Here is a 26,949-nt window from a genome sequence, read left to right as displayed (position 1 = left end):
TTGCACTGTAGCTCATCTGATTTTGAGTCAACACATGAGTCAAAAGTGGCATATAAGCACTACAAAATGATATGGTTGCTTCATAAATTGTTTTCTTTTAATTTTGCATTTACTTTTATAACACTATCGGTTGAGGTTTAGGTTAGGGAGGTGGGTTTTGTTAATTTAAAACTCGATTTTGAAATAACATTAAAAACCTCACTTGGAGAAAACATTTAACTGGCTTTCTGCATCAGACAGTGGACATTTCAGAACTTCCACGATATGTGTAATGGAACACAAAATATAATTTTGCAAAAATGTCGAAATTTAGCTAGAAGCTAGCACTTGCATGTAAACAAACAATACGTTACACGGTAGTCTGCATCAAGATGCAATGTTATGATGTGTTAGTGTGTCCCGAAGCTGGCAATGTCTTTCTACATATTCAAAACTACTTAGTTTCCCATTACAGTACATACTTTTAATGCATAGATGATGTGCAGTATGTGAACTGAAACACAACTGTTTCTATATGTCATCTTAAATGTGCAAGTTTACACAAATGTATAGATTTATGGACTAAATGCTTTATTAATTTTGAACTACTTGAGAATGGGTTTCTGAAACAGATCTGTATCATTCTTTTTTTTCTCAGAATGCTGTTTTTTACTCAACTTTAGCATTTGCTCAGCTGGAAGATAACATTTACTATGCAACACTGACTGTAATAATACACCAGGAGGCAGATGATGTTGAGTCAGTGCAGGGTTATTTTTACAGCCATAAATGCAGAAATTACATCAAATATACCATGAGCATATATGCTTTTGCATGCACGCAGTGTATCTAATGACTACACTGTCCTATGTAATTAATATGAAGAAATTATTATATCCTTTCTGCCTATGCACTACCAGAACCAATTCAACCTAAAATAGTGCTGAATTTCAAATTATTCAAATGGTATGTATGCATATCACTCTCCCATGCAGTTTAGGACTGTTTAATTAGATAGAAGCAAGCTTCTACTAACAAAGTTGATGTTACAGTAAGTCAACTCTGTTTGTGTGGGAGTGTTTTTTTTTTCAGTCTTACATAAGTAATTTGAATTTGACAGCCGAGAACACAGAAATTATCTTCCAAATGCAGCCCTAATGGCAATATATTACGCATTTGTACACATCAATATGCATTATTCTAGATCTACAAAACAACATTAGCAATGATGAAAACCAGATGTTTTAATGACAAGTTCAATTCTAAATTCACATTGCACTCCATCAAAATAAGAATTTCTCTCTCTCTCTCTCTCTCTCTCTCTCTCTCTCTCTCTCTCTCTATATATATATATATATATATATATATATATATATATAGATAGATAGATAGATACACACACACACACACACACACATACATACACAGGTGAAGTCAGAAATTTACATACACTTAGGTTGAAGTAATTAGAACTCATTTTATAACCACAGATTTAATATTAGCAAACTATAGTTTTGGCAAGTCATTTAGAGCATCTACTTTGTGCATGACATGAGTACATTTTTCAACAACTGTCTACAGACAGATTGTTTCAATTTTAATTGACTATCACAATTTGTCAGAAGTCAACATATCCTTAGACAATTAGCCCATTAGCTTCTTATAGGAGGTGTACTGAATTGGAGGTGTACCTGTAGATGCATTTTAAAGCCTTCCTTCAAACTCAGTACCTCTTTTCTTGACATCATGGCAAAATCAAATTAAATCAGCCAAGACCTCTAAAAAAATGGTGGACCTCCACAAGCCTGGTTCATCATTAGGAGCAATTTCCAAATGCCTGAAGGTACCATGCTTATCTGTACAAACTATAGTACTCAAGTATAAACACAGTGGGACCACACAGCCATCACACCGCTCAGGACGCATTCTGTCTCCTAGAGATTACCATAGTTTGTTGTGAAAATTTCAAATCAATCCCACAACAACAGCAAAGTACCTTGTGAAGATGCTGGAGGAAACAGGTAGACACATATCTATATCCACAGTAAAACAAGTCATATATCGACTCAACCTGAAAGGCTGCTCAGCAAAGAAGCAGCCAATGCTCCAAAACTGCCATAAAAAGCCAGACTACAAGTGCAGTTTGCAAGTGCACATGGGGTCAAAGATCTTACTTTTTGGAGAAATGTCCTCTGGTCTAATGAAACAAAACCATAATGTTTCATAAAGTTTGACCATAATGACCATCGTTATGTTTGGAAGAAAAATGGTAAGGTTTGCAAGCCAAAGAACACTATCTCAACCATGAAGCATGGGGGTGGCAGCATCATGTTGTGGGGGTGCTTTGCTGCAGGGGGGACTGGTGCACTTCACAAAATAGATGGCATCATGAGGAAGGAAAATTATGTGGATTAATTGTAGCAACACTCAAGAAATCAGCCAGAATGTTAAAGCTTGTTTGCAAATGGGTCTTTTAAATGGACAATGACCCCCAAGCATACCTTGCAAAGTTGTGGGAAAATGGCTTAAGGACAACAAAGTCAAGGTATTGGAGTGGTCATCACAAAGCCCTGTCCTCAATCCGATACAACATTTGTGTGCAAGCAAGGAGGCCTACAAACCTTCCAGCAACTTATTCTGAGAAGCTTATGTAAGGCTACCCAAAAGTTAAACAATTTAAAGCCAATGTTACCAAATACTAACAAAGTGAATGTAAACTTCAGATCCATTGGGAATGTAATGCAAAAAATAAAAGCTGAAATTCTTAAAATAAAGTAGTGATCCTAACTGACCTAAGACAGGGAATGTTTTCTATGATTAAATGTCAGGAATTTATGGCCAGAGTGTGCTGAGTAACTCCAGCCAGGTCTCCTAACCAACCAAATTGGCCTGGTTGCTAGGGAGGGTAGAGTCACATGTGGTAACCTCGTCATGGTTGTGATGAATTGTTCTCGCTCTCAAAGGGGCCCTAGAGTAGCATGAGCATTCACATGCTTCACAATAAAGAACAGTAACATAATCATATAGACAATCATATAGACTTTGGACAGTTGTCCAGTCTGGAACAAAAACAAATGCTGTTGTATATAGCAGATATCAGATTGTGCAATCAATTAGTCATTTCAAATCAGTACAAAAGAACACATAACATTGTGTAGACAGTATAGAAAAAGTAAGCAGTGAAGGCAGTGGCCCAATCAGAATACAGATAAGCATTCAAATACAATGAGCAGTTCATGAAGCATATACACATTATGACTGATAATATTGGGAGAACAAATAGGTTTTGAGCTGAGATTTGAATTCAGAGATAGAGGTAGTAGAGAGCCAGAGGGATTGAGTTTCATATCTTAAGTGCCACAACACAAAAAGACCTGTCACCTATTGAAGAAAGGTGGAATCTAGGAACAAGAAGTTTGCACCCAGAAGATCGGAATCAGAAAGGTAAGGAGCTAGACAGTTGAGTGACTTAAATGTAAGCAGGAGAATTTTGTATGCAATACGGGATGCGACAGGTAGCCAGTGAAGATTTAATAGGATGGGAGTAATATGTGCAGATCGTTTAGTGTACGTTAGTACTCTCACAGCAGTTTTTAGCGGGATATAGAGTGTGCCAGTAATCCAGAAAAAAGGCTGTTACAGTAGTCAAGGCGAGATGTAATAAATGCATGTAAAAAGTATTCAGTATCGTTCGGTCTAATGTAGGGACGAAGTTGGGAAAATGCTGCTTTAGAGAAATTTTTAATATAGGCATCCAGGATCAATGGAGGCTCAAGAATGATACCTAAGATTATGACAGTGGCATATGGGAAGATTAGAATATCATCAAGGTCACAGCTAATGACATTAGTTAGATTTAAGCCAACAAATTAATTGACACATGAGGATAACAAGGTAGTCTGGTTAATAGAATCTGTCTGGCAAGCTGTATATATTTGTATATCATCGGCATAGCAGTGACAGTTAAAACCATGACTGCGAATAATTTGTCAAAGAGGCATAATGTAGATGATGAATAGTAATGGGACCAAGAACTGAGCCCTGAGGAACCCCTTGTTTGAGTGAGACAGTGGGCGATTTGTAATTGTGCATAGAAATGTAGTACTGCCTATCCTTGAGATATGAGGAGAACCAGGACGCCTGAGACACCAATCTCTGAAAGGCGAGAAAGTAGTAGTTTTGGCAGACAGTGTCAAAAGCTGAGCAGAGGTCAAGTAATAAGAGAATGGAGAGATTGTCTGAGTCACCAGAGAGTAAAAGGTCATTGACAACCTTTGTAAGCAGAAACCAGATTGAAATAAATCAAACAGATTGTTGTGAGCTAAATTTGCAGCAGACACTGGCTCATTTATATGAAACATTTAAATGATTGATTTATGAATTTCATAATTTTCTTAGTATTCAATGACAGTATGCATTCGCCCTAGTATGGACTCCACAAGTTTGTGCAAAATCTGTGATTCATATTATCCCATTATGATTTGAGAATTTTCCAAAGAGCATTTGACCTTTTGTATAAAGTATTTATTCAACATGGTCAATATAAAAAAATAATTTTATTTCTCAACCAATAAAAAGTGCTGAATACTAAATATTTCTTATTAATTTCACATCATAATTTTTCTTTGCTTTGTTATTATTATTGTTATTATTATTATTATTAATCAAAATCCTAAAAAAACCTCTTTTTATTTCCTATTTAAATAAAGAAATACAAATGAGATCAAATAAAAATAAAAACAGATTTTTTTATGTGGCCTCAGACTTTTGGACTCTTCATTGAATATTGAATACCAAAGGTTAAAGTTACACTTTATTATTTTACCCAAAAACATACTTCTTCAATTCTTCAAACATCTTCAATTCAACACAAAATGAGATTTTAGGCAGAATGTCCAAGAGGCTCTTTTTTCATACAATGAAGACAGATGATGACCAGGTATTGTTCCTATTATTTTTTATGAAAAATAACAGCTTGGACATTTTTATATATATCTGCTGTTTTCCACTCAAGAAAGAATAACTCCCAAATAAACTCTTTTAAATGATGAGAGTGTGAATGCATCCTTTATCCAAGTGTATCCAAGTGCATAATTTCTGCCTTATAGCTGCCTGTCTTCATTTCGCTGTGATTTCTAGCTGTCTACATATTTGTTTAGTGGAGGCCACTTAGTCATGGGTCTCATCTCCTGTTGTTTGAGCAAATCAGACGTCAATGCAAATCCTGCAGTGAGATTAGAAACAACACAACAGGCAGGTTACCAGTCTAGGAGAAAGCAATGAACAAGAGAGGGTGGAGAAATAGAGGGTGGAGAGTAGAATCATTGGTCACTGGCCCCTAGCAAATTTAAATCTAAGAAATTTGCTTAATAAAATTACCTAGATCATTGACTTTCTTATGAGAGGTGGTGGTTGGTTAAATAAGCAAAAACCCACAGAGCAACCAGGCATCCAGGCATTCTTTCACAGGCACCATCCCTGTAGACGGCATCTCTAAACACATATACACAAACATACGTGCCTTGTCCACGGTTGTCTCTAATTTTTGGTGAAAGAGCTTCAACGAACAGCCTGAATATCCTTGGAAGAGTAGGGGATGTGTGATTTACCAACAGAGGATGACCCCAAAATGGCAGAGGGTGGTGGTTTGGTATCAGGCTGCCAGACGTCTCCATCTGTTAGCTCTCCAGAGACTGTAGCACTGGCCCAAACTGGGGAGGGAATTCCAGGACCCACCCTTAACTCCAACAGCCCACTGCAGGCATTGAACCGGCCCTGCTGTTTGGTTCTGGTGCTGATCTTGCTGGTTTTCTCTCTGCTTTTCAGCTGGGCAGTGGTTCACCTCAGCTTTGGTGCTCGGAGCAAACCCTTCAGGATTTCTTCTAGCTACAACCAGCCTGGTGACATGGAAACAGCGACCTATGACCCCCGCTTCACTACCAACTGCACTATAGGTGAGTGTTTCACTTCTTGGAAATGTTTCTTATCAAAATATTTCTAATAATATAATCATGGTCTTCGGCCCTTCAACTGCACCAAATCTAGAGGGATTCAAGACTTGAGTCATCAGATATACACTGCTAGAAATAAGCAAGTTAACTGTTGTAAAGAGGATGATTTGATTTGTCTGTGAAAGTCTGGATTTTCCATTATAGGTCTTTTTGTACTCAAGTTTGTTCTTCACCATGGTAAAAGAGCAAAAGCTGATTTAAAATGAATCAAGTTCAGGACTAAAAAAAAAGTCTTCTCCTTGATTCAAGCTTTTTATATTTTTCTGTGCTGTGCTTCTAGCTGAAATGGTTCCACATGTTTCGCTGTGATACTTTTCTGCTGTGATTTATTGGTTCTTAGCTAGTTCTTGGCTCCAAAATTGAGAATAGCTGAACAAGTTGCTGTCAATATCTCAATAGGTATACTGACATTTTTTAACCTTATAAAAAATGTGCTTCATGTGGTAAGATCTAACTTAACTGGCTTTATTCATGTAAAAAAATGTATTTAACATCACTGAAATCAACCTGAGTTCCATAGGCTACACCAACAAACACAATTTTAAGGTGTCAGTCTGGTAGCAATAGATCCTTAAGGTAACTATTGCAGGTTACCATTTTTTACAGTGTAATGTGATGTTTTCTCCATTGCTTAAACTAAGATCAACAAGATTTAAGGAGGGACTAATATATAATGTATTTAGATTTGTAGAGTGCAAAACTCAAAATTAATAAATTGATTTATTTTAAACCTCATAGAGTCACCGACTCTGAATATAAAATATTACAAGCAGTGATAGCAGGAAAGGATAACAATACTTACGTTTATGTAAGTGAAAAAGTGGATATGTGCCATTGTTATTTTAAGGTGTTATTTTTACTTTAACATTTTAACATGGCTTTTTATGGTGTAACCTAATGGAATCATATAAATTCAATTGTACACTATCTATCTATCTATCTATCTATCTATCTATCTATCTAGTTCAATTCATAAATGTTTTATTTTTTTTTTTTATTTTTTGTTACTCTTGAATAAAACCAGTTACTTTAGATGACATTTGTACAAAAATATCCAGTGTGTGTTTTCAATGCTCTCAACCTCTGTATACAGAGCAACTGCCTTTTGCCACTTCCTCATTTGAACTGCAACATTTACCATACAGCACTCATGATTTTTAAACCATCAGCAGCAACTAACATTTTTTCTCTCACTCCCTATTTTCATTTATTTATTTATTTTCTGCTCCGTGCTTCCTGATTCAATAACTGGCAGGGAAATTGGCCATGTCTGACCACAGGGAACATAACGCTGCTTGTCATGCAAATTCAGAGGCAGACAGACCTCTAATTGTTTCAGGGTTGTGAAGCTCAGTAGCCCGGTTTATTGCATCTGCCCAAACAAATCCCTCCAGGGGGTCACCATGTTAGACAGGCTGTTCCCATCCTGAAGCACAGCATGTTCCTCTGTTCTTGCAGTTTAATTCCCTGTTCACTCCACATCAATCCGCTTCACTCGCCAAAACAGATATTAGCAGATTGAGATGCTTTAAAGGGTGACTTGTCTTCCTGAAACACCTGCCACTAGATCTCGAATTACCTGCCACCCGTAAAGGTGCTCACTTGACATTCTAATTTACAAAGCTGAGGTGTGTGTGTGTGTGTGGTACTTTGAGGGAGATGTGCTTGATAAAGCTTGAAATTCCTTTTTAATTACTTGAAATAATTGCTGTAATCGGAAAAAAAAACACGTAACTCATCACATTTAATCTGCATTTTGCTTTGGGGTGTCTAGATTTGTAAATTTCTTTGAAGAAAATGTCATATTCTATTGTGCAAGGGTGGTTGCTAGGGTGTTATGGATGGTTTGCTGGTCATTGCTAGGGTGTTATGGATGGTTTGCTGGTCATTGCTAGGGTGTTATGGATGGTTTGCTGGGCATTGCTAGGTGGTTGCTAAACTATTCTTGGTGGTTGTGGTTGCTTACTGGCCCAAATAAAATAAGCCCAGTGACAAGTTTCTATGATACTCTGTGCCCTATGGCTTGGGTCCATCCTTCCATGATCTTTGAATTGCCAATGTGCAATATAAATAAACTTGCCTTGCCTTGCAATGTACAGTAAGTACATACATTTTTTTGCCATATTGTTTTTTTTTTATATATTTGGAAAATGTAATAGTATTGTCCGCAAAAAGTCTTATGATTTGAGCTATTATTCATGTCCATAGCACAAATGATTTGGGACTAATTACGTTCCAAATTTTGCATGAAAGAATAAAGAGAAGTATATTGTTACATTTTCTGAAGAAAATGCATAACTCGCAGCCAAAATGCTATGGTGTGGTAGGTGGTTGCGAGGATGTTGCAGTGTTCTGCACTGTAAAAAGGTTTTATTAGGTAGCCATACATTTTTCATGTGATAACATCTATACTAACTAGGCTAAATCTACCTGACTAGGTTAAACCAGCAAAGTACTGGTTAGATCAAGAAAAATAACATCATGTTACCTCTTTTTACAGTGTTAGTGGTTTTTAGTACTATGCAGTTGCTTGGGTGTTCTGAGTGGTAGCTAGGGTGTTGATAGTTGTTTTCTGAGGCATTCTGTGTGGTTGTTACAGGCCAATGTTCAAAGAGCCCACCACTAAGTCTCTATGATATTCTGGTCCCGAGATATGGATTTCACCTTTAATGTAGGCTAACTCTATGGAATTTCACCATGCAAAGTCCAATCATTTATAAAAAGTAATAGCTCACCTTTACTCAACAAGCAGCACAATTTGAGGGATCAGTCTTCCCCATAGCACAAACAGTGCAAGACGAGTTATGCTCTGAAATGTAATACAAAGGTTAAAAGGTTTCTTCAAATCCCTAACCGTTAGTATGGGCAACAGTGATGCTTGCCTCAGCAGTGAAGCCATAATCTCTCTTCTTTTTTGCATTCAAAAGCACTGTCACCTTATCTTAGCAGAGCTGAATTGAGAGCTGCCATCACATCAGACTGAAAACAATGCGGAGGTGTAGATCATCCAATCATAAAATGTTAACTCACTCCCTATTTTTTCTGTCTGAGTCATCTGCTTTCTGCACCCTCCAGCAGACCTGATTTTGATTACATCGCTATCATAAAAATGTGCCTTGCAGGCTGAGCCGAGTTCTACAGCTGTTTGATGAGGTCCGTTTTTATTTTTTGTGTTATCTTCTCTTATTTTTTCCTCAGAAGAACAGCGTAGTGAGCGGCCAGCACAGTGTCTTGCTGTGAGTGCAAAGGAAGGGTGTTCAATTTCTTGTAGTCTCTTACTGTGAATCAAATGACTTCAGTGAAAGTGTCACAAGGATCTTTTTATGATCACTTAAAGTATATAAGGTGTTTCGCTAATTAACTTATTTGCATGCGCTAAGGAGGGAATCCGCCAAGAGCAAAATCCACTTTAAAGGTTGCAAAGAGGACAGATTACCATCAATTGTTGCAATGGGTAAATTAGATAAAGCAAGCATGTCTCGAAGTAAGATATTATAATAAATTATATTTATTTGTATTCCTTTGCATGCATGGTATTTTTTAAATTGTATTATTGCATTATTATTTTTAAGGCAACATGTGGTCCTCTTTTCATCATGCAACTCAAATTCAAGAAAGCAACAACATGAATAATGAATTCTCAGCATGTTGGAATGTGCACAAACAACTCAATTTCCCTAAATGCATTCTTATTTTGCCATCAGGCATAAAAAACAGACTGCATATATGAATTCATTCATTACAGCGACTGGGCTCCATGTAAGTTAGAACCAGCAACCTTGTGTTTCCAAGTCTAAAAACAGAACCACTAAGCTGTGTGGTTGTCAGCATCTGACAAGTTGCTTGCTGCTTTAGAGCCTAGGATGGACCGGGAAGGTGCCACAAGCCTTTCCCCAAGCCATCAATCATTCAGACCCGAGAGACTGAGTGAGTAAAAAAAGAACTGTACCATGAGTGGGAGAGCAGCAAGAGGAAGGAAGAGGACACATCCCAGGAAGCATCCAGTGGGGACAATGCTTAGTGGTTCTGTAGTTAGACTATCTTGCACTGGGGGATGTGTGCTCATGTGTACAAAGGAGATTCATAAAGGGTCTTGCCCATGGGATGGTAGTCAAGCTGTGCTTGAAGAGAATCATATGATGTTGTTGATTTGATTTAAGGAAAGATCTTAAGGTCTATATCTATCAGAAGTAGAGGCAAGGTTAATGCTGGTTATTGCTGAATTGCTAGTGTGCGATTCAGAATTGAATTTAGAATGCCAACTCAATTGGGGTGGCAAATATGATGTGGAATTGTAATGAAATTTACTGTAAATACATAATATAATAATTTTCATTCATTCATTCATTCTTCAATTTACATGAATCCTATTATCGTACGCACAACATTTGGGTTATTTCCATATATATTAGTTGATATTAATAATCAGTGTCGGTAATGCCTCCAATAGAATTGGATATAACATTTATTTAAATATTTTACAAATTTATATTAATTTAGCCATATTACACTATAAAAAAGTGTTGTTACTTAAGGAGTAAAAGTTGTTATTTTAGGAGCTATATCTTCTTGATCTAACCCTTAGAATTTGTTTTGCTGGTGTAACCTAATGTATTCAGATTGATTCACTGATTAAATTATATTTGTGAGGTAAAGTAAAAAATTATTAAAATAATATTGAATCAAATGACTTAAATTAGTTTATTTACAGTAGATGTTACTGTGTATAGCAAATTTTTAGGTTAACATGTATGTATTTATTTATTTATGTATTTACAGTCTTGGGTAATACAATTATAAATGTATTAGTTAGTGTAATCAAATTATTTTTTAGCAAAAAAAAGGTAGGTGTAATGCATTACATTTAAAATTATTGTGATCAGATAACAGTTACTGACTTTCAGTTAATTTAATTACTTTTAAGTACATTATAGAGTTATGCTTATTTCAAATATATTATTTATGTAGAATACATTAATTATGGCCCTGTAATGAGTCATTGTGAAGAAGAAGGACGTTAGCTTTCCTGGATCAGATAGCTTCATCGGAATTGATGTAGAACGTTGCCCAACGTCATGGAACGCTAAACCAATCATATTATATGATTCAGATTGCTACAACCAGAGGTGGAAGTCATATAAATATGGGCAGAGAGGATCATTCACTCTAATTTCATATTGCCGCCAATACTAAATGATGGCTAAAATGGCACAGACTGGAACTGAATGAGATCTCATTACTCATGCCTGCATGCTTTGGAGAGATCACATACCTTTAGTCATTGTTGTATTTGCATGTGTAATGACTTCTTATGTAAAGTGATTATATTTTGTATTTGTTTGGAGAGGCTTTCGGACACTTAGAGCTATTTTTGGACACTAGGATAAGTTATTTGCAATGATATAAATTTTGATTGCTTTGTCATAACAACACCAAATTTTACTCAATTACAGGTGACATGATTGGGAACCAAACAAAAGCTTTTTGGAGCTACCTTATTTACACCCAGAGATATATAATGTCAGAAACAAAATTATAATATTTTTTTTTTTGTTCAGCAGATTCTTAGGCTGAGTTTCAGAATTTAACTATGATAATCTATATATATATATAAAAAATGAAATGTTTTCTTTAAATTAATACCAAAAACTTCCTGTTTTTTTGTTTGTTGTTGTTTTAGTTATAAGCCTTTAATTTTGAGGATGCCAATGAAACGTCGAGGTTACGGATGTATCCTTCGTTCCCTGATGGAGGGAACGAGACATTGTGTCGAATAAGCGACACTAGGGGTCTCTCTTGAGAGCCTTTCGCATCTCTGATCTATGAGAAAAGGCCAATGAGAAATTTGCAGACAGAATTTAGCCAGACATACAGGTATAAAAGGAGGTAAATGTGTCTGTTTCATTCAGGATTTTTCTGAGGAGCCAACAATGAGGTTCGGCTGCAACAGTGGCTGGGTTCAGCAACGTGGCCTAGAGGACACAACGTCTCATTCCCTCCATCAGGGAACGAGGTTACATCCGTAACCTAGACGTTCCCTGTCTGTCGGTCACTTCGACGTTGCTGATACAGGAGCAGGCAGGTATTTTACATGCCAAAGTGACCGGCTGTGCCAGGCTGCACATACCTTTCCCCAACGCCCCATAAAATCGTCAAAGCCTTCTGGTTCTTTACCCCGACAGGGGGGAACAAGGCGACTTGCAAAGCATGGGAGCAGGCCGCACCAGCCACACCTTTTCTCTCTATATGTTTCTCGCATAGAGTTAAAGGGGCCATCTTATCACTATCATATGCATCGGGGGAGGCGATCTTTCCCAGTTTTCCTATTCTTTCATTGGCCTTTCCCAGACTGGGGAGGTAAAGTGTGGTGAAATACATCACATGGGCTTTTGCTGAATTCGCAGACCAGAGGGCTAGGGAGGAGTCATCCAGGGAGCCGAGTTCGTGGGATCTCCTGGAGTAAAAGTGCTAGGTATTACCTCAGCAGAGGGAAAGGGCGCTAGTTGCAAGCGGTCCACCCGGTCAGTTTTTCAGCGTGTATCAAGTTCTACAGGCTCGGACCTGAGAAAACATGGGACAAAACCGACTCAACCCTGAGATTATAAAATCTTGCAAATGTATTGGGTGTTGCCCAACCCGCTGCTCTGCATATGTCTGCTAGGGAGGTGCCCCTGGCCTGTGCCCATGAGGACGCAACACTTCTTGTTGATTGCCCAAGGGGGGGCATGGCTTGGTTGTGATAGGCCAACGTAATGGCGTCCACTACCCAGTGGGAAAGCCTCTGTTTGGAGACATCATTCCCTTTCCGCTGTCCACCAAAGCAGACAAAGAGCTACTCAGAATGTTTAACCTCTTAACCAGCACCCCTATTTTTGAGAATTTTCTGAAAATGACATACCCAAATACAAATGTCTGTAGCTCCTAAACCATATGGTCCACATTCATAACTCTGATATTTTTTTAAACTAGACACTTGAAACTTTGTTACCCAAGAGTCATATTAATTCAAAAGTAGCATAGGAACAGAGTAAAACAAGGTCAAATTTACATGAAAGTGACTCACGATTTCTATGAATGAACTTCATTTAGGGAAAAATGTATCAGACTTTTATGTTAAAGGACTGAAAACACCATAAAGATAAAACTGAATGTCTGACCATGTTCTGATTTAAATTTGAAGATGATACTCCCAAAAATGTAGTTTCTGTAAGCTTTTATTCAGGGAAAGTCTAGGCGTCCTTTCCAAAAGGCCATTTGGAGACTCCAAATGGACATCTGGTAACCAAATGACATAAGGAGTAAACACTACATACTACATACATGTATATCAATTCAGAACTGTTCTGCTCATCAAACCACACAAGAAAAAATGATTTCAGCACAACATTTTAACATTTTAACAAAATACTCTTTATTTTGAACAATTCTGATAGCAAAAACAGTGAAACAAAAAAACTCACTTCATGTATGCATTTCAAAAGTGATCGTTTTACAACTAATTAATAAATTATATAAAAAGAAAACAACATTTGTAATTGCAACAGTGTTTTTTACACAAATAAATGACAATAAACTGATAATTATAATAAATATCCAATTACTAAAGAAAAAAAAGCAATTACAGTATTTACAGTATTTATGTTGATCCAAGGCAGTCACTAACAAGGTTTGTTACCAACTGGAAACCAAAGCCACTGAAAGACAGGAAAGCTAAAGATAAAGATATTTTTGTTATATTATATGCATCATAAATATAATGTGTGTGTGTGATATAAATATTATGTCTTTATGTATAATATACAGCTATCACCTAGCTACTCGTGTAGCCTCGTGTCTTTGCTAGTCATTTTATAATCAAAAACATGATATGAACAGAAAAACTGCCAATACTTCATAACCATAAAAACTCAAGACGACGTGTTTCAACTTACCGATCTAATACGGGATCGAGTCCATGGAGAAACATCTCCTCTTCAGCCGAATCGACACTCGACACCGTGCTCTCTCCGTGTAGCAAAACAATGGTAAAAACTATGCGCGCTGTGCGTAAAATGACGAAGAGCGCACGAGTGGACGCACTTGTATTAGACCTATGTATTAGACAGATCTTCTGAGGTAAACTAAGCAAACTGTCAATCACTGCAATCGTGTTTTAGTTGGTTAATACTCCCATCCATCAAAATTTTGCTGACCAGACATTGGGTGGCTTTTATCCAGTCAAAAACCGAGGTGCGAGAGTGACAGGTCCCGCAGCCTGTTGTTGCGCTCCCTTCATATTTTGGTCATTACAGAGCCTGTGATTGAAGGAGAGAAACAGGGAATGGCTCATTTTATCGGAAACAGTCCAAACTACGGGGGAGAGATGGTTTTTGAACATTGGAATACAAATTAGAATCGATATTTCATTGAAACTGAACATGATGGATTACTCTAACTGGAAGCGCTCATGAAAACTGAGGAGGATATTTCGTTTTTTTCCCTATTTTTTTGTTGTTTTGGATTAAAAAGTGGGATGCATTTTGAAGAGTAGACCCTTACGTTGAAATGTATGCTGGTGTTTCTTGGATTCGTCCGAACAGATCTGAACCATAGGAGATGAAAGATTGCCGTTCATTTTGTTCATATTTACAGGGTCGGTCTGTCAGCATTTAATTTAACCCTTTCCTCTCTGGTGTATTGATTGCAAAAACAAGTTCAGAACGTAATTCTTGAGTGTTTTAGTTTTCAAATGATGCATAGTTTATGATAGTTGATTGAATATTTGTTAATAAAACAAATGTAATAAAACTATAAACACGCCCCCACGGCCCGCCCACGCCCCCCTGCTGGTATAAGGCGTTAAAGCTCTGCATGTGGTACAAGTAGATATGCAAAGCACGTGCCGTGCACAGCAACGAAGGGGCTGGGCCTGCCTCCTTCCTGTTCCCTGAAGGGAGTGGTATGAACCTTGGGCATGTAGCCCGGTTGTGGTCTTAGGATCACGTGAGTGTCTGCCGGTCCGAACACCAGGCAGGTGTCGCTGACAGAGAACGCTTTAAATTGCCCCTTTAACGGGTAGCAGGGATCACTAATAGTGCAATCACCCCGTCCCTGGCCAAGTGGCTCCTTTATGGGGCCCGATCCGTTATGAGTCCTCTGCTTAGGCATGATGCTTTCGGATCAGGCCATGTATGCACTGATTCCTGCCGCACTGCTCAGGTGTGTAAAATGGGCACAGGGGTTAGCTCCCCCTGTGCCGTCAAACCTCTGCTACAAATCTAGAAAGAAAGCCTCGAAACAAACAAATTACCCAATGTCGACCACTGCATGGACCACGACTACGAATTAACAAATCCGATTTGACTATCCTTGAAGTGAACATCAGAGGACTACGGTCCAATATTGGGGATCTTGCCAACTGTTGCTCAGTGAATAAACCCTCCATAGTCATCATAGTCGAGACTTTTCTTGACTCCACCACTCCAGACGGGGCTGACTCCATCCAGATCCCTGGCTACTCGCTCAACTGTCGCAGAGATTGCACTCGAAAAAACAGTGGTGGCATAGCAGTATACTGTCTTGAAGGAATATCCATCTATCACAATCCAGCTAGAGACCCTGATGACCTTGAGCTTATGTGGTTTACTGTTGCTCTGAAAACCAGGACACTCCTGATAGGTGCTATTTACTGCCCCCCAAGTGCCTCCTGCGATATCATGGACTACCTTGATAAGAACACATTCGCAGTGATGGACGAATATAGAGCACAGTCCGTAATGCTCATAGGCGACTTCAATGTACACCACCACGAGTGGCTGGGAAGTAACAAAACTGACACTGCTGGACGGCGAATCTTACAACTCGCCAATTGTCTGGGACTAGATCAGACTGTCATGGAACCAATTAGAGGAGATAATATTCTAGATCTAGTTCTCTCAGACACACCAGCAACTACTACCACCTTAGCACAAATGGGATCCTCTGACCACAACCCTGTTCTAATACAGCTACAAATCCCAGTCTTCAGAGACAAGCCATACAAGAGAATAGTATGGAGATACAATAAAGCTCACTTCTGGGAAATGAGAGGTTACCTCTCCAACATCAACTGGCCCTGTATTCTCAAGGATGAAGATCCTGAAATCATCTGCACAAACTTTACCACCATACTGCGAGACGCCATGGCATTATATATTCCCAACAAGACCATCACCAAAAAGCCCGGGGATAAAGCCTGGTTCAACGCAGAGTGTAGAAGATTAGCCATGGTAAAAAGAAAGCTTTATTACAACATACGGACCTCTGATGACCCGGCTATGAAACGGAAGTTCCTCAAGGCAAGAGCAGTTTTCAATCAAGCTGAAAGGAGGGCAAAAAGAGAGTATTACACCAAATTGAGGAATGAACTTGCAGACAACTCAATAAGCTCAAAAAATGGTGGGGCATAGTAAATTCACTTTCAGGCAGAAGTGGTTTCACAGACATCCCGGTCATTGAACACCGGGGTACCACCCACATCAGTGCCAGTGCAAAGGCTAACATTTTCTGTCAAACCTTTGCAGAGAAGTGTACTTTGCCCCGATGCATCTGCGCACTCGTTGCCTCAGTGCCAGCAACCAACATCCTCTTTTGCCAATGTGCACTTCAAACCCAAAGACATTAGAAATATTCTTCGTAACCTTGATCCAGCAAAGGCAATGGGACCTGATGAAATACCAACAAAAGTCCTTAGAGAATGTGCAGCGGAATTCGATCAGATCTCCGCCTATCTCTCACAGAACAAGCTGCTGGATGACAATCAGTCGGGCTTCAAAACTGAGACTGCCCTGCTGTCTGTCATCGAGTTGCTGAGACAGGCGAGAGCTGAATCGAGATCGTCCGTTCTGATTTTGCTGGACCTTTCTGCTGCCTTTGACACAGTCAACCATCAGATCCTACTCTCCACCCTCTCTAAACTGGGTATCACTGGAACTGTGCTTGACTGGTTCAACTCTTATCTCTCAGAAAGGTCCTTTGAGGTAGCATGGAGAGGGGAAGTATCCAAGCCACACAAGTTACTTACTGGGGTACCTCAGGGATCAGTGCTTGGGCCACTTCTCTTCTCCATATACACAACATCACTGGGACCCATCATCCAGTCACATGGTTTCTCTTACCACTGCTGCGCTGATGACACGCTAACTCTACTTGTCTTTCCAGCCCAACGACACCACAGTGACCGTTCGAATCGCTGCCTGTCTGGCAGACATCTCGGCCTGGATGAAGGAACACCACCTTCAACTCAACCCTGCCAAGACCGAACTCCTTGTCTTTCCAGCCAACCCGGCTGTCGAACACAACATCACCGTGCAGCTGGGTCCAACTACAGTTTCGCCTTCCAAAGCGGTCAGAAATCTAGGGGTAACCATTGATGATGAGCTAAATTTCACAGACCACATTTAAAAACTGCAAGATCTTGTAGATTTACACTCTACAATATCAGGAAGATAAGACCCTTCCTCTCTGTACATGCCACACAACTGCTCGTTCAGTCCCTTGTCATAACTAGACTGGACTACTGTAACACTCTCATTGCAGGCCTTCCTGCATGTGCTATTAGACCTCTCCAAATGATCCAGAATGCAGCAGCACGTCTGGTCTTTAATGAACCTAAGAAAGCACATGTTACACCACTCTTTGTCTCTCTCCACTGGCTGCCGGTTCATGCCCGTTTTAAATTCAAGGCCCTGATGCTGGCATATAAAACAGTCACTGGGTCTGCTCCAGCATACCTTAAAACATTTATGCAGAGCTACGTTCCCACCAGAAGCCTCGCGGTCGGCTAAGGAATGTCGCCTTGTCGTACCAAAACAAAGAGGCACCAAAACACTTTCCCGGACTTTCAGTTTCATCATACCACGGTGGTGGAATGACCTTCCCAACTCAATCCGGGAAGCTAACTCACTCTCTATCTTCAAAAAACGGCTAAAAACACATCTTTTCCAAAAGCACTTAACCGGTCAATAAAAAAAAAAAAAAATATATATATACGTATATATATTTACATTTCTTGTTGCACTTAAATCTGTTTTGTATACTATCATGATGATAGTGAAACTTTGTAATATGGCACTTTTTTTGTACCACTGTCTCCCTAAGATGATTCGCTGATGTTCTTCCTCTTTTGTAAGTCGCTTTGGATAAAAGCGTCTGCCAAATGAATAAATGTAAATGTAAATGTAAATTGGTCAGCCCCCTCAGTCGTCTCTTTCAAATTCTCTTTTCACATGGCGTGTTCCCCAAACAATGGAAAAACGCCAGAGTGATTCCAATACATAAAATAGACTCTAAATCAGATCCAACAAATTATCGTCCCATATCCCTCCTTCCAGTCCTTAGCAAAGTGATGGAATCCTCAGTTCATGAACAGCTCCAGGGCTACCCTCTTCTGTCATAATTTAATTTCTAATAAACGGTATGGATTTAAACCGAACCACTGCACAGCAGACCTCCTTACAGTTCTATTGCAGACGTGGAACAACATCTTAGACAAAGGAGGTGAGGTGTATATTGTTGCACTAGACATTAAAGGAGCGTTCGACCAGGTTTGGCACAACGGCCTTCTGGATAAGCTTTCTGCTAAAGGCATAACTGGGCCATTACATTCTTGGCTACAGAATTACCTGGAAGGAAGGTCTATCCAGGTCGCTGCTCTCTGGTCAGTCCATATCACCTAAACCAATCAACGCCTCGGTGCCCCAGGGATCCATTCTCGGCCCGCTATTATTCTCCATCTTCATTGACGATGTTGTAGAACAGTTCAATAATAGCATTTTTTTCTATACGCGGATGATTCCAACGTTTATGGCTCAGTAACGACACTTAATGGTCCCAATGTGGCAGCATCCCTAAATAAAGATCTGAAGAATTTTCGCAGGTGGGCAGATACTTGGAAGGTCACATTCGAACCCAGCAAATGCAAGGCTATGGTTCTGTCGAGAAAGAGGCCTCCATCCTGCCCGGACCTGTTCTTTGGGGCAATCAGAATTGACCTCTTTGAGCAGTTGAATATTCTGGGACTATGTATCGATAAGAAGTTGCTATGGACTAATCACCTGTCAAACATCGGCAAGCGTGCTGGACAGTGTCTTGGAGCTCTGCGCAGGTTGGCCAACAAGCTTGATGTCAAAGGTAGGGCCAGTGTCTACAAGGCACAAGTCAGGAGTACCTTGGAGTACTCATGCCTTGCCTGGATGAACACATCACAGACCACCCTTGGGCAGCTTGACAACATCCAGAAAAAGGCACTGAAAATCATTGGGGAGGATGAGGACACTGCCCTAAGGAAATATGCAATCAGTCAGCTCAGCCATCGTAGAACTGTTGCAGCAACAACTGTGCTTTTCAAAATGCACACTGAGAACTGTCCAGAGGATCTCAAAGCTTTGCTACCCCCACCAGATCTCGTTTGCCAAACCACTCAAAGAGCACGACCAAGTCACACCCTAAAACTCCCCAAGTCTAACACCAAATGTTTGGGAAGGAGCTTTCTTCATTCGGCTGTAACAACTTGGAACTGCCTCCCCTCTACTGTAGTAGGTGAAATCACCTCAAAGAATGTTCAGGCCTTCAAGAAGAGACTAAACAAACATCTCCTTAGCAAAAATAAAACTAATTTCTTGATGCTTAATGTCACTTATCCCATATTCTTAGTCCTGAGTAGCTGCAGATCACAATAGGCTTTCGGGCCACAAACTATTAAAACCTGTATCTGCTAAAGCACAAATAAAAAAAATTAAAAAAAAATAAATAAAAAAAAAACTCTATGCGAGGAACATAGAGAGAGAAAAGGCACGGCTGGCGTGGCCTGCTCCCATGCTTTGCAAGTCGCCTTGTTCCCCCCTGTCGGGGTAAAGAACCAGAAGGCTTTTCCCCAAGGGCCTCTGGAAATGTTTTATGGGTACTGCCGTGCCCAGCCTGAACGTGGTGAGGCATTTCAGCAATGGCTACTCACGCTCGTTGGTGAGGCCGAGTCTAAATCCATGCCGAGAAAAGAGATGCTTTGAATGGTTGAGGTGCCTGAGCACCTGGTCCCTGTGGGCGCATAGTAACTCGGGAGTGGTCCAGGATGAGCCAGTCGTCAAGGTAGTTGAGAATGCGGATGCCTGCTTCCCGTAGCGGGGCAAGGGCCACCTCTACGACCTTCATGAAGATGTGAGGGGACAGGGACATGCCGAATGGGAGGACCTTGTACTGATACGCCTGGCTATCAAACGCGAACCATAGAAAGGTTGGTTCGCAACTGCTCTGTCCACCTGGGGGACTGCCGTGTACACGTGGGCTGCTCCGCCGCCGAGGGTAGTGAGAGTGGATGAGCGAGAGGCACGGTTACGGGTGGAGAAGGGTGTCCTCCACAAACTCGTCAGCTCATTATGCACTTCTGGGAAGAAAGGAACCGGGGGGACAGAGGGTTCCAGTCCAACCCCACGCTGATGGCGGCCCGGGCAACATGTCAGACATCTGGGTGTTAGCCTCAAACTGGGCGTGCTGGCCCGAAGGCAGTGATAAGTGATGTTCCTTTTGAGCAAGGAAAGCAGAGACCGCAAAGTTGTCATGGTCATATTCTCGCTGTGAGAACATGAGCCATCCACAAATGCTGCCTCGATATGATCGCTGCCCAGCCACAGGCGGAAAGGCATCTTTCTAAAGACGAATCTTGAAGAGGACGTTCAACGCCGCTGTGTATTTTGCTCTTTTAGAGAAATAACTCTTTTAACTGCGTTGTCGAAGCGCCCAGGGGCAAGCTGCACTGCTGTGCAGGGAAGGAGAAAGCCGCTGATATGCACCATAGATCCAACAGCAATCGCTCAGAGATGGGAGGAAACAGACTGTGACTCACAGTTCGCTGCATACACAACCGATCGGCTCCGAAGAAAATTTCTGAATGAAACAGCCGCATTTCCCTCCCTTTATACCTGTATGTCTGGGGGCGGGACATAAAAATTCTGTCTGCCAATTTTTCATTGGCCTTTTCTCATAGATCAGAGATCTCTCAAGAGAGACCCCTAGTGTCACTTCTTTGACACAACGTCGAAGTGAGAGACAGACGGGGAACAGGAAATCTTTAAAAACACCCTCAGAGCTTAAATTGTTAAGTAACTTGCCCAACACTGTTTATTTATTTCAGTGTGGAACAGCACACAGGTAATTTGTCAATACATTCAAATGTTGATGTATTTATTCCTTTTTATGAAGTTATCTGAAAACAGTAAAGTGGACGTTTTGTGATGCTGTGGAAAATAAGTTTGTTCAATGGCTTTTTTAATTGTTTTGACAGTTTAGAACATAGTTTAGAGATAAATGTTTTAATCAGTTAAGGAAAATACTACATATGAGGGAATACATAGGCATAATTAGTCTAAATTAATTATGTAGTTTTGTCACAAACAGTGTGATGTGTTGGACAAATGAAATCCCTATTTTGTGTTTTCATGTTGAATTCTTTTGAGTTAATTAAACATCCTGTCAATCTGATTAGCCCAATCTTCCAATTCAGCATTTGCAACAATTGGAGAATAGCCAAGTCGATTAATATTCTAATAAATGAATTGGAGCCTATTCTGAATTTTGCCCAACTCAGGTCTTGATGTTGTCCTGATGTTGATAAAAATGATTAAGGTGATGGTATCATGTGTAATGCATTATTTGCAAAGCAGCCACCATTAGATTATATTTGAGTTATAAGAAGATAATTAATATTTATTGCGTAAATTAGTTGTTGAACACTGACTGTTGTCAGCAGTTTCCTGTCATGACTGGTGTTTATTGGCCATCAGATAGAGATATATATATATCTGATGGTTAGAACCACTAAAAAATCCATGTTTTTTGTCTTGTCTTTTATGTTGAAATCTTGTTTAGTTTCTGTTTCCTGTTAGATTTGTAGTCCTTTTTAGTTTCATTTTATGATTGGTTTTCCCCGATTGTTTCCACAGGTGTTCCTCGTTCCCTTGTTTGCCCCCTGTGTATTTAAGAGTTTGTTTTCCCTGTTTCCTTTGTCAGTCTTTGCATATTTTGTTTGATGCTCTGTGCTTGGCTCCTTGTGTTTTGAGTTAGTTTGCTTATTCTTTGTTAATAAAGATTTGTTTAGATCCTCATTCCTCGCCTGCCTCGTCACAGAAAGGCTGACCATCCAAAATGGATCTAGCTGCATTCTAGATCCATTGCCAGATACACAGGATTTGCAGAATCTCACTTGAAGTCCTTGCCAGAGTTGTTGCCGGAGACCGGTGATTACATATGAGTTAGTTTTGGAGACATCTGCTTTAGAGCAACCTCCTCTCGCAACCCCGGTTTCGGTTTCCGAGCCTTCCACGCCTCAGCCCGTTTCATGTAATGCCCCAGCTACGCCTGAATCTGCTCCATGCCATACCACAGCCCAACCTGTCCTGGCCCTTGTTTCCAAGTTAAATTATCCTCCACTTATGTCACGTCAAGTGGTTTTTATTGTCGTTCAACCATATACAGTTAGTACAGTACACAGTGAAACGAGACAACATTCCTCCAGGACAATGGTGCTACATAAAACAACATAGGACAAACACAGAACCACATGAGACTACACAGACTAAATAACATATCTATATAAAGTGCGCATGTAAACGTGTGCAAAAAGTATGGGACAGTACAATAAATTAACAGGACAATAGGCACAGTGAGAGAGAGAGCAGCGCCAACCAGTACACAGTAGTGCACAAAGATGTCAGTTTCTAAAAATGCCAAATGTAAACATGACATACTATGAGATTGTGTTCTATGCACATAGCAGTTATTGAGGTAGCAGCCAGGAATAAAGTGACAATAATTAAAGTGCAACTCAGGACACGTGTGTGTGTGTGTGTGTCAGTCCGGTCTCTGAGTATTGAGGAGTCTGAGGGCTTGGGGAAAGAAGCTGTACACAGTCTGGCCGTGAGAACCCGAATGCTTCAGTACCTCTGCCAGACAGCAGGAGGGTGAAGAGCTTGTGTGAGTGGTGTGTGGGGTCATCCACAATGCTGTTTGCTTTGCGGATGGAGTGTTTTTTGTAAATATCTTTGATGGAGGGAAGAGAGACCCCGATGATCTTCTCAGCGGTCCTCACTATCCTCTGCAGGGCTTTGCAGTCCAAAACGGTGCATGTCCCAAACCAGGCAGTAATGCAGCTTCTCTGGATGCTCTCAATAGTCCCCCTATAGAATGTAGTGAGGATGGGGGGTGGAAGTTGTGCTTTCCTCAGCCTTCGAAGAAAGTAAAGACGCTGCTGGGCTTTCACGGTAATAGCGCTGAAGTTGAGGGACCGGGTGAGGCTCTCCGCCAGGTGAACACCAAGGAATTTGGTGCTCTTGACGATCTCCACAGCGGATGTTCAGCAGAGAACAGTCACTCTGGGTTCTCCTAAAGTCAACAACCATCTCTTTGTTTTGTCCACATTCAGAGACAGGTTGTTGGCTCTACACCAGTCCATTAGCCGCTGCACCTCTATGTATGCCCACACCTGCCACGGCCAATGATCTGGAAGCCTCATCCGTCCCAGAGCCAGCATTGCAAGCCTCATCCGTCCCAGAGCCAGCGTTGCCAGCCTCATCCGTCCCAGAGCCAGCATTGCCAGCCTCGTCCGTCCCAGCCAGTGTTGCCAGGAGAAGAAGAAAGGCATCTGTTCCCCAGTCTCTACCTGTACTCTCTTCCATGGCTCTCAGCCCCGAGCCTGCCACGGACTCTTCCCTCGAGACTCCCATAGCTCCGCCTTCCACAGCTCTGCCCCCAGAGCCTTACGTGGCTCCACCCACTCCCCCAGAAACTATTCCTCCCGTGGCTGCACCCGCTCCCCCAGAGACAATTCCTCCCGTGGCTCCGTCCGTTCCCCAAGAGACTATTCTGCCTCAGGCTCTGCCCGCTCCCCCAGAGACTCATCCTACTGTGGTTCTGTTCACCTTACCCGTGACTCCTCCTGCAGCAGCTCCACCGCCTGACCCAATCCTTGTCCTGTGGCCACCTCCCAGGCCTACTGACCCTGTCCCGGCCCTGCGGCCGCCTCCCTGGCCTCCTGACCTGATCCCCACCTTGAGGTCATCTCTTTGGTCTCCTGGCCATCCGCCAGATCTGCTCTGGTCCCCTTGGTCTCCTGACCGTCTGCCGGATCTGCTCTGGTCCCCTTGGTCTCCTGGCCCTCCGCCTGATCTTCTCGTCCTCAATCCCTCCGTCTCCACCTCGGTCTAAAACCTCCCTGTCTTTGCAATTTGCTTCTGTTTTCCTTGTCCCCTTGAACTGCCTGTTTGCCCCTTATGCCCCCCTAACCACCTGTTTTCCCCTACAATCCATGGACAATTAGTTTGTGTGGATCATCTAGAATCCGCTCCTTAAAAGGGGGGACTCGGTCACATATTCCCTGTTTTTTGTCTTGACTTTTATGTTGAAATTATTTTTTTAGTTCCGGTTTCCTGTTAGTTTTTTAATCCTTTGTAGTTTCATTTTATGATTGGTTTTCCCCTGATTGTTTCTACAGGTGTTCCTCGTTCCCTTGTTTTCCCCTTGTTTAAGCCCTCGTTTCCTTTTTCAGTCTTTGCATGTTTTGTTTGATGCTTTGTGTTTGGCTCCCTGTGTTTTGGTTTTCTTTATATTCTGAGTTAGTTTGCTTATTTGTTAATAAAGCTGCATTTAGACCCTCATGCCTCGTCACAACAAGAGCCACCCACTAAGACATTAAGGGGCCATCTGGCCAATATGTAAAGAAATGTTTGCTATCACACATCATCATAGAAGCCCGCTACCTTGGAAAAAAAATTACTTGTTAATGTAACTGTTTCCAGACAGACTAGTAAAACCATGTGCACCTTTATTTAAATAAGTTTCAATAAATAATCTGATTGAAGCATGCAATTTTGCTGGCAGTTGGTGCAAACCAAATTATATTTATATAAGATCAATGGTTGTACACCAAATCAAATGAAAAAATCTGCCAAAGTACTTGTAATATTATCCTTTCTATTGACAGTTATTAAAATATCACAGAAATAAATGTTCAGCCTGCTGGCCTGGTGCACTGCCTGGTGTTTTCATTAATCAAAAGGAGCAGATTATGTTGGAGTGAGGTTTGCCTGAGGAAATTTTCTTAGTAGTGAAGTAGTGAAGGAATGGCCTGGAAAAATATATACACTGTATGCCATTTTACAAACAAACTACAGGCCATAAGTGTTCTACAGACCTAAATTGGTCATTCTAGTGACACATAATCACATCTGAAATCAACATGTTACTTCTGAAAGCACATGCACCCTGAAATCAGGGAACCAGGGGATTAATAGCGTTCAATGTTGAGAACCCTCTTTTTTAGGAAATAAAACCAAACAATATTGTAAAGCAGTCAATGGAAAGGAGTCGTCGAGAACCGGCTTGGCAATGTTAATAATAGATTAATTGGTAAACTTAAAACAGAAGACACAAACACACACATGACGGACATGTCCGGAAACTATCTCTCTCTCCCATACAATCCTCCGCAGTCTGCCTTTATCCCTCTCGGAGTCTTGATTAGCCTGATAAGGGACCGGGTGTGTATAATCACGACCCGGCCCGGCCATGCCCTCCGCCCTGCCACAAATATGTTGCAATAAATTTGTATTAACATTTTTAAAACAAAACTTTCCACAGCATGAAGACAGAAATGCACTAAAATCAGCTTTATTGCTAGGTATGCTTACACATAAAAGGAATTTGTCTTGGTGACAGGAACTTCCAGTGCACAACAATACAATTCAGCAAACAAGACATAGGCAGTAATAAAAAATAACAAAACATTTGATATAAAATACAGTATATAGAATACAAAAATAAGACAGTATATATACACACACACAAACATACATACATTCACACATAAACAAACATAGTGCAAATCTAAATAAAAATAAAATACACCAATTCAAGTATCTTCAAACATTTTCCAAAGTTAAAGTGGGAGGTTGGCTAATAAAAAAAAAGAAAGCTAGTCCACATAGGTTGCATATTTATTGTAATGGGCATTAAATCACTTCAACCCTCATCCTTCACAATATACATTTTCACTACCCACTTTTCTCTATATGCGCTTGTTCCTTGGGGAAAGTTATACGTGAGAGGGAAACCCACCATTGCAGCACAATTCCACTGCAGGTCGTTATAGAAAGTTAAGGAAACAAACAGCAACAAGTCCTCATCAGATGCCATGTTTGTTATTTACACAAGCGTCGTAGGGAAACTTTGTTGCCGAGGAGAAAGCTGGTTATTGACTGAGCCACATGAATAGGGAAGTAAAGAGTATCTGTGCCCATATAAATATAGTTACTGTAGTGTGTGTGATTGTGGTGTGTACATCAGTGTTATGTTTTCTGACACATCACAAAGGTTCCCCTCTATTCCAACCTGTGCTTAGAACTCACTAAGAGGTGAATAAATAATTTCAAATTGGTAATTGTGTTAACAGACTTAAAAAAAACAACTTGTTAAACATTTTTTGTATTGCATGAGCATGGTAATTTATGCAGCTCTAATATTTACACATTATGTATATTAATGAGTATATACATATATAATTATGAATGTGGTGGTAGTGTAGTGGTCTAAGCCCCACAGCCACCACCATTGTGTCCTTGAGCAAGGCACTTAACTACAGATTGTTCCGGGGGGGATTGTCCCCTCTAATAAGTGCACTGTAAGTCGCTTTGGATAAAAGCGTCTGCCAAATGCATAAATGTAAATGTAAATTAATGTGTGTATCTAACTACAGTTTAGTTTGGGGACAAATTTGTACCCAAAAGTAACTGAAATTGGATTGAAATGCCTCCCTTTATGGACATCCTCATTTGAAAAGATGATTCATATATGGCCATATGAATTTTTAAATTCTAAGAATGCAAAAAAAAAAAATATTTATGTTGGGGTTAGGTCTAGGTGTGTGTTAGGGTTAGTTTATAAGAATTACAGTTAA

At 40.4% G+C, this 26,949-nt stretch overlaps 1 protein-coding gene across 1 annotated transcript in view; it reads left to right on the top strand.

Moving 5' to 3' along the window:
- Positions 1 to 26,949, top strand: part of LOC127657223 (ALK tyrosine kinase receptor) — a 751,733-nt gene that overhangs the window by 604,976 nt on the left and 119,808 nt on the right. Inside the window, exon 5 of the mRNA XM_052145921.1 lies at positions 5,806 to 5,933. Coding sequence (XP_052001881.1) covers positions 5,806 to 5,933 — 128 coding nt within the window. The remainder of the gene's footprint in view (positions 1 to 5,805; positions 5,934 to 26,949) is intronic.

The sequence above is a fragment of the Xyrauchen texanus genome, chromosome 16, assembly GCF_025860055.1.
Source record: "Xyrauchen texanus isolate HMW12.3.18 chromosome 16, RBS_HiC_50CHRs, whole genome shotgun sequence".
In the NCBI taxonomy this organism is placed as follows: Eukaryota; Metazoa; Chordata; class Actinopteri; order Cypriniformes; family Catostomidae; genus Xyrauchen; species Xyrauchen texanus.
Note: the sequence above shows the minus strand (reverse complement) of the source record. Positions and strands in the feature narration are given on the sequence as shown.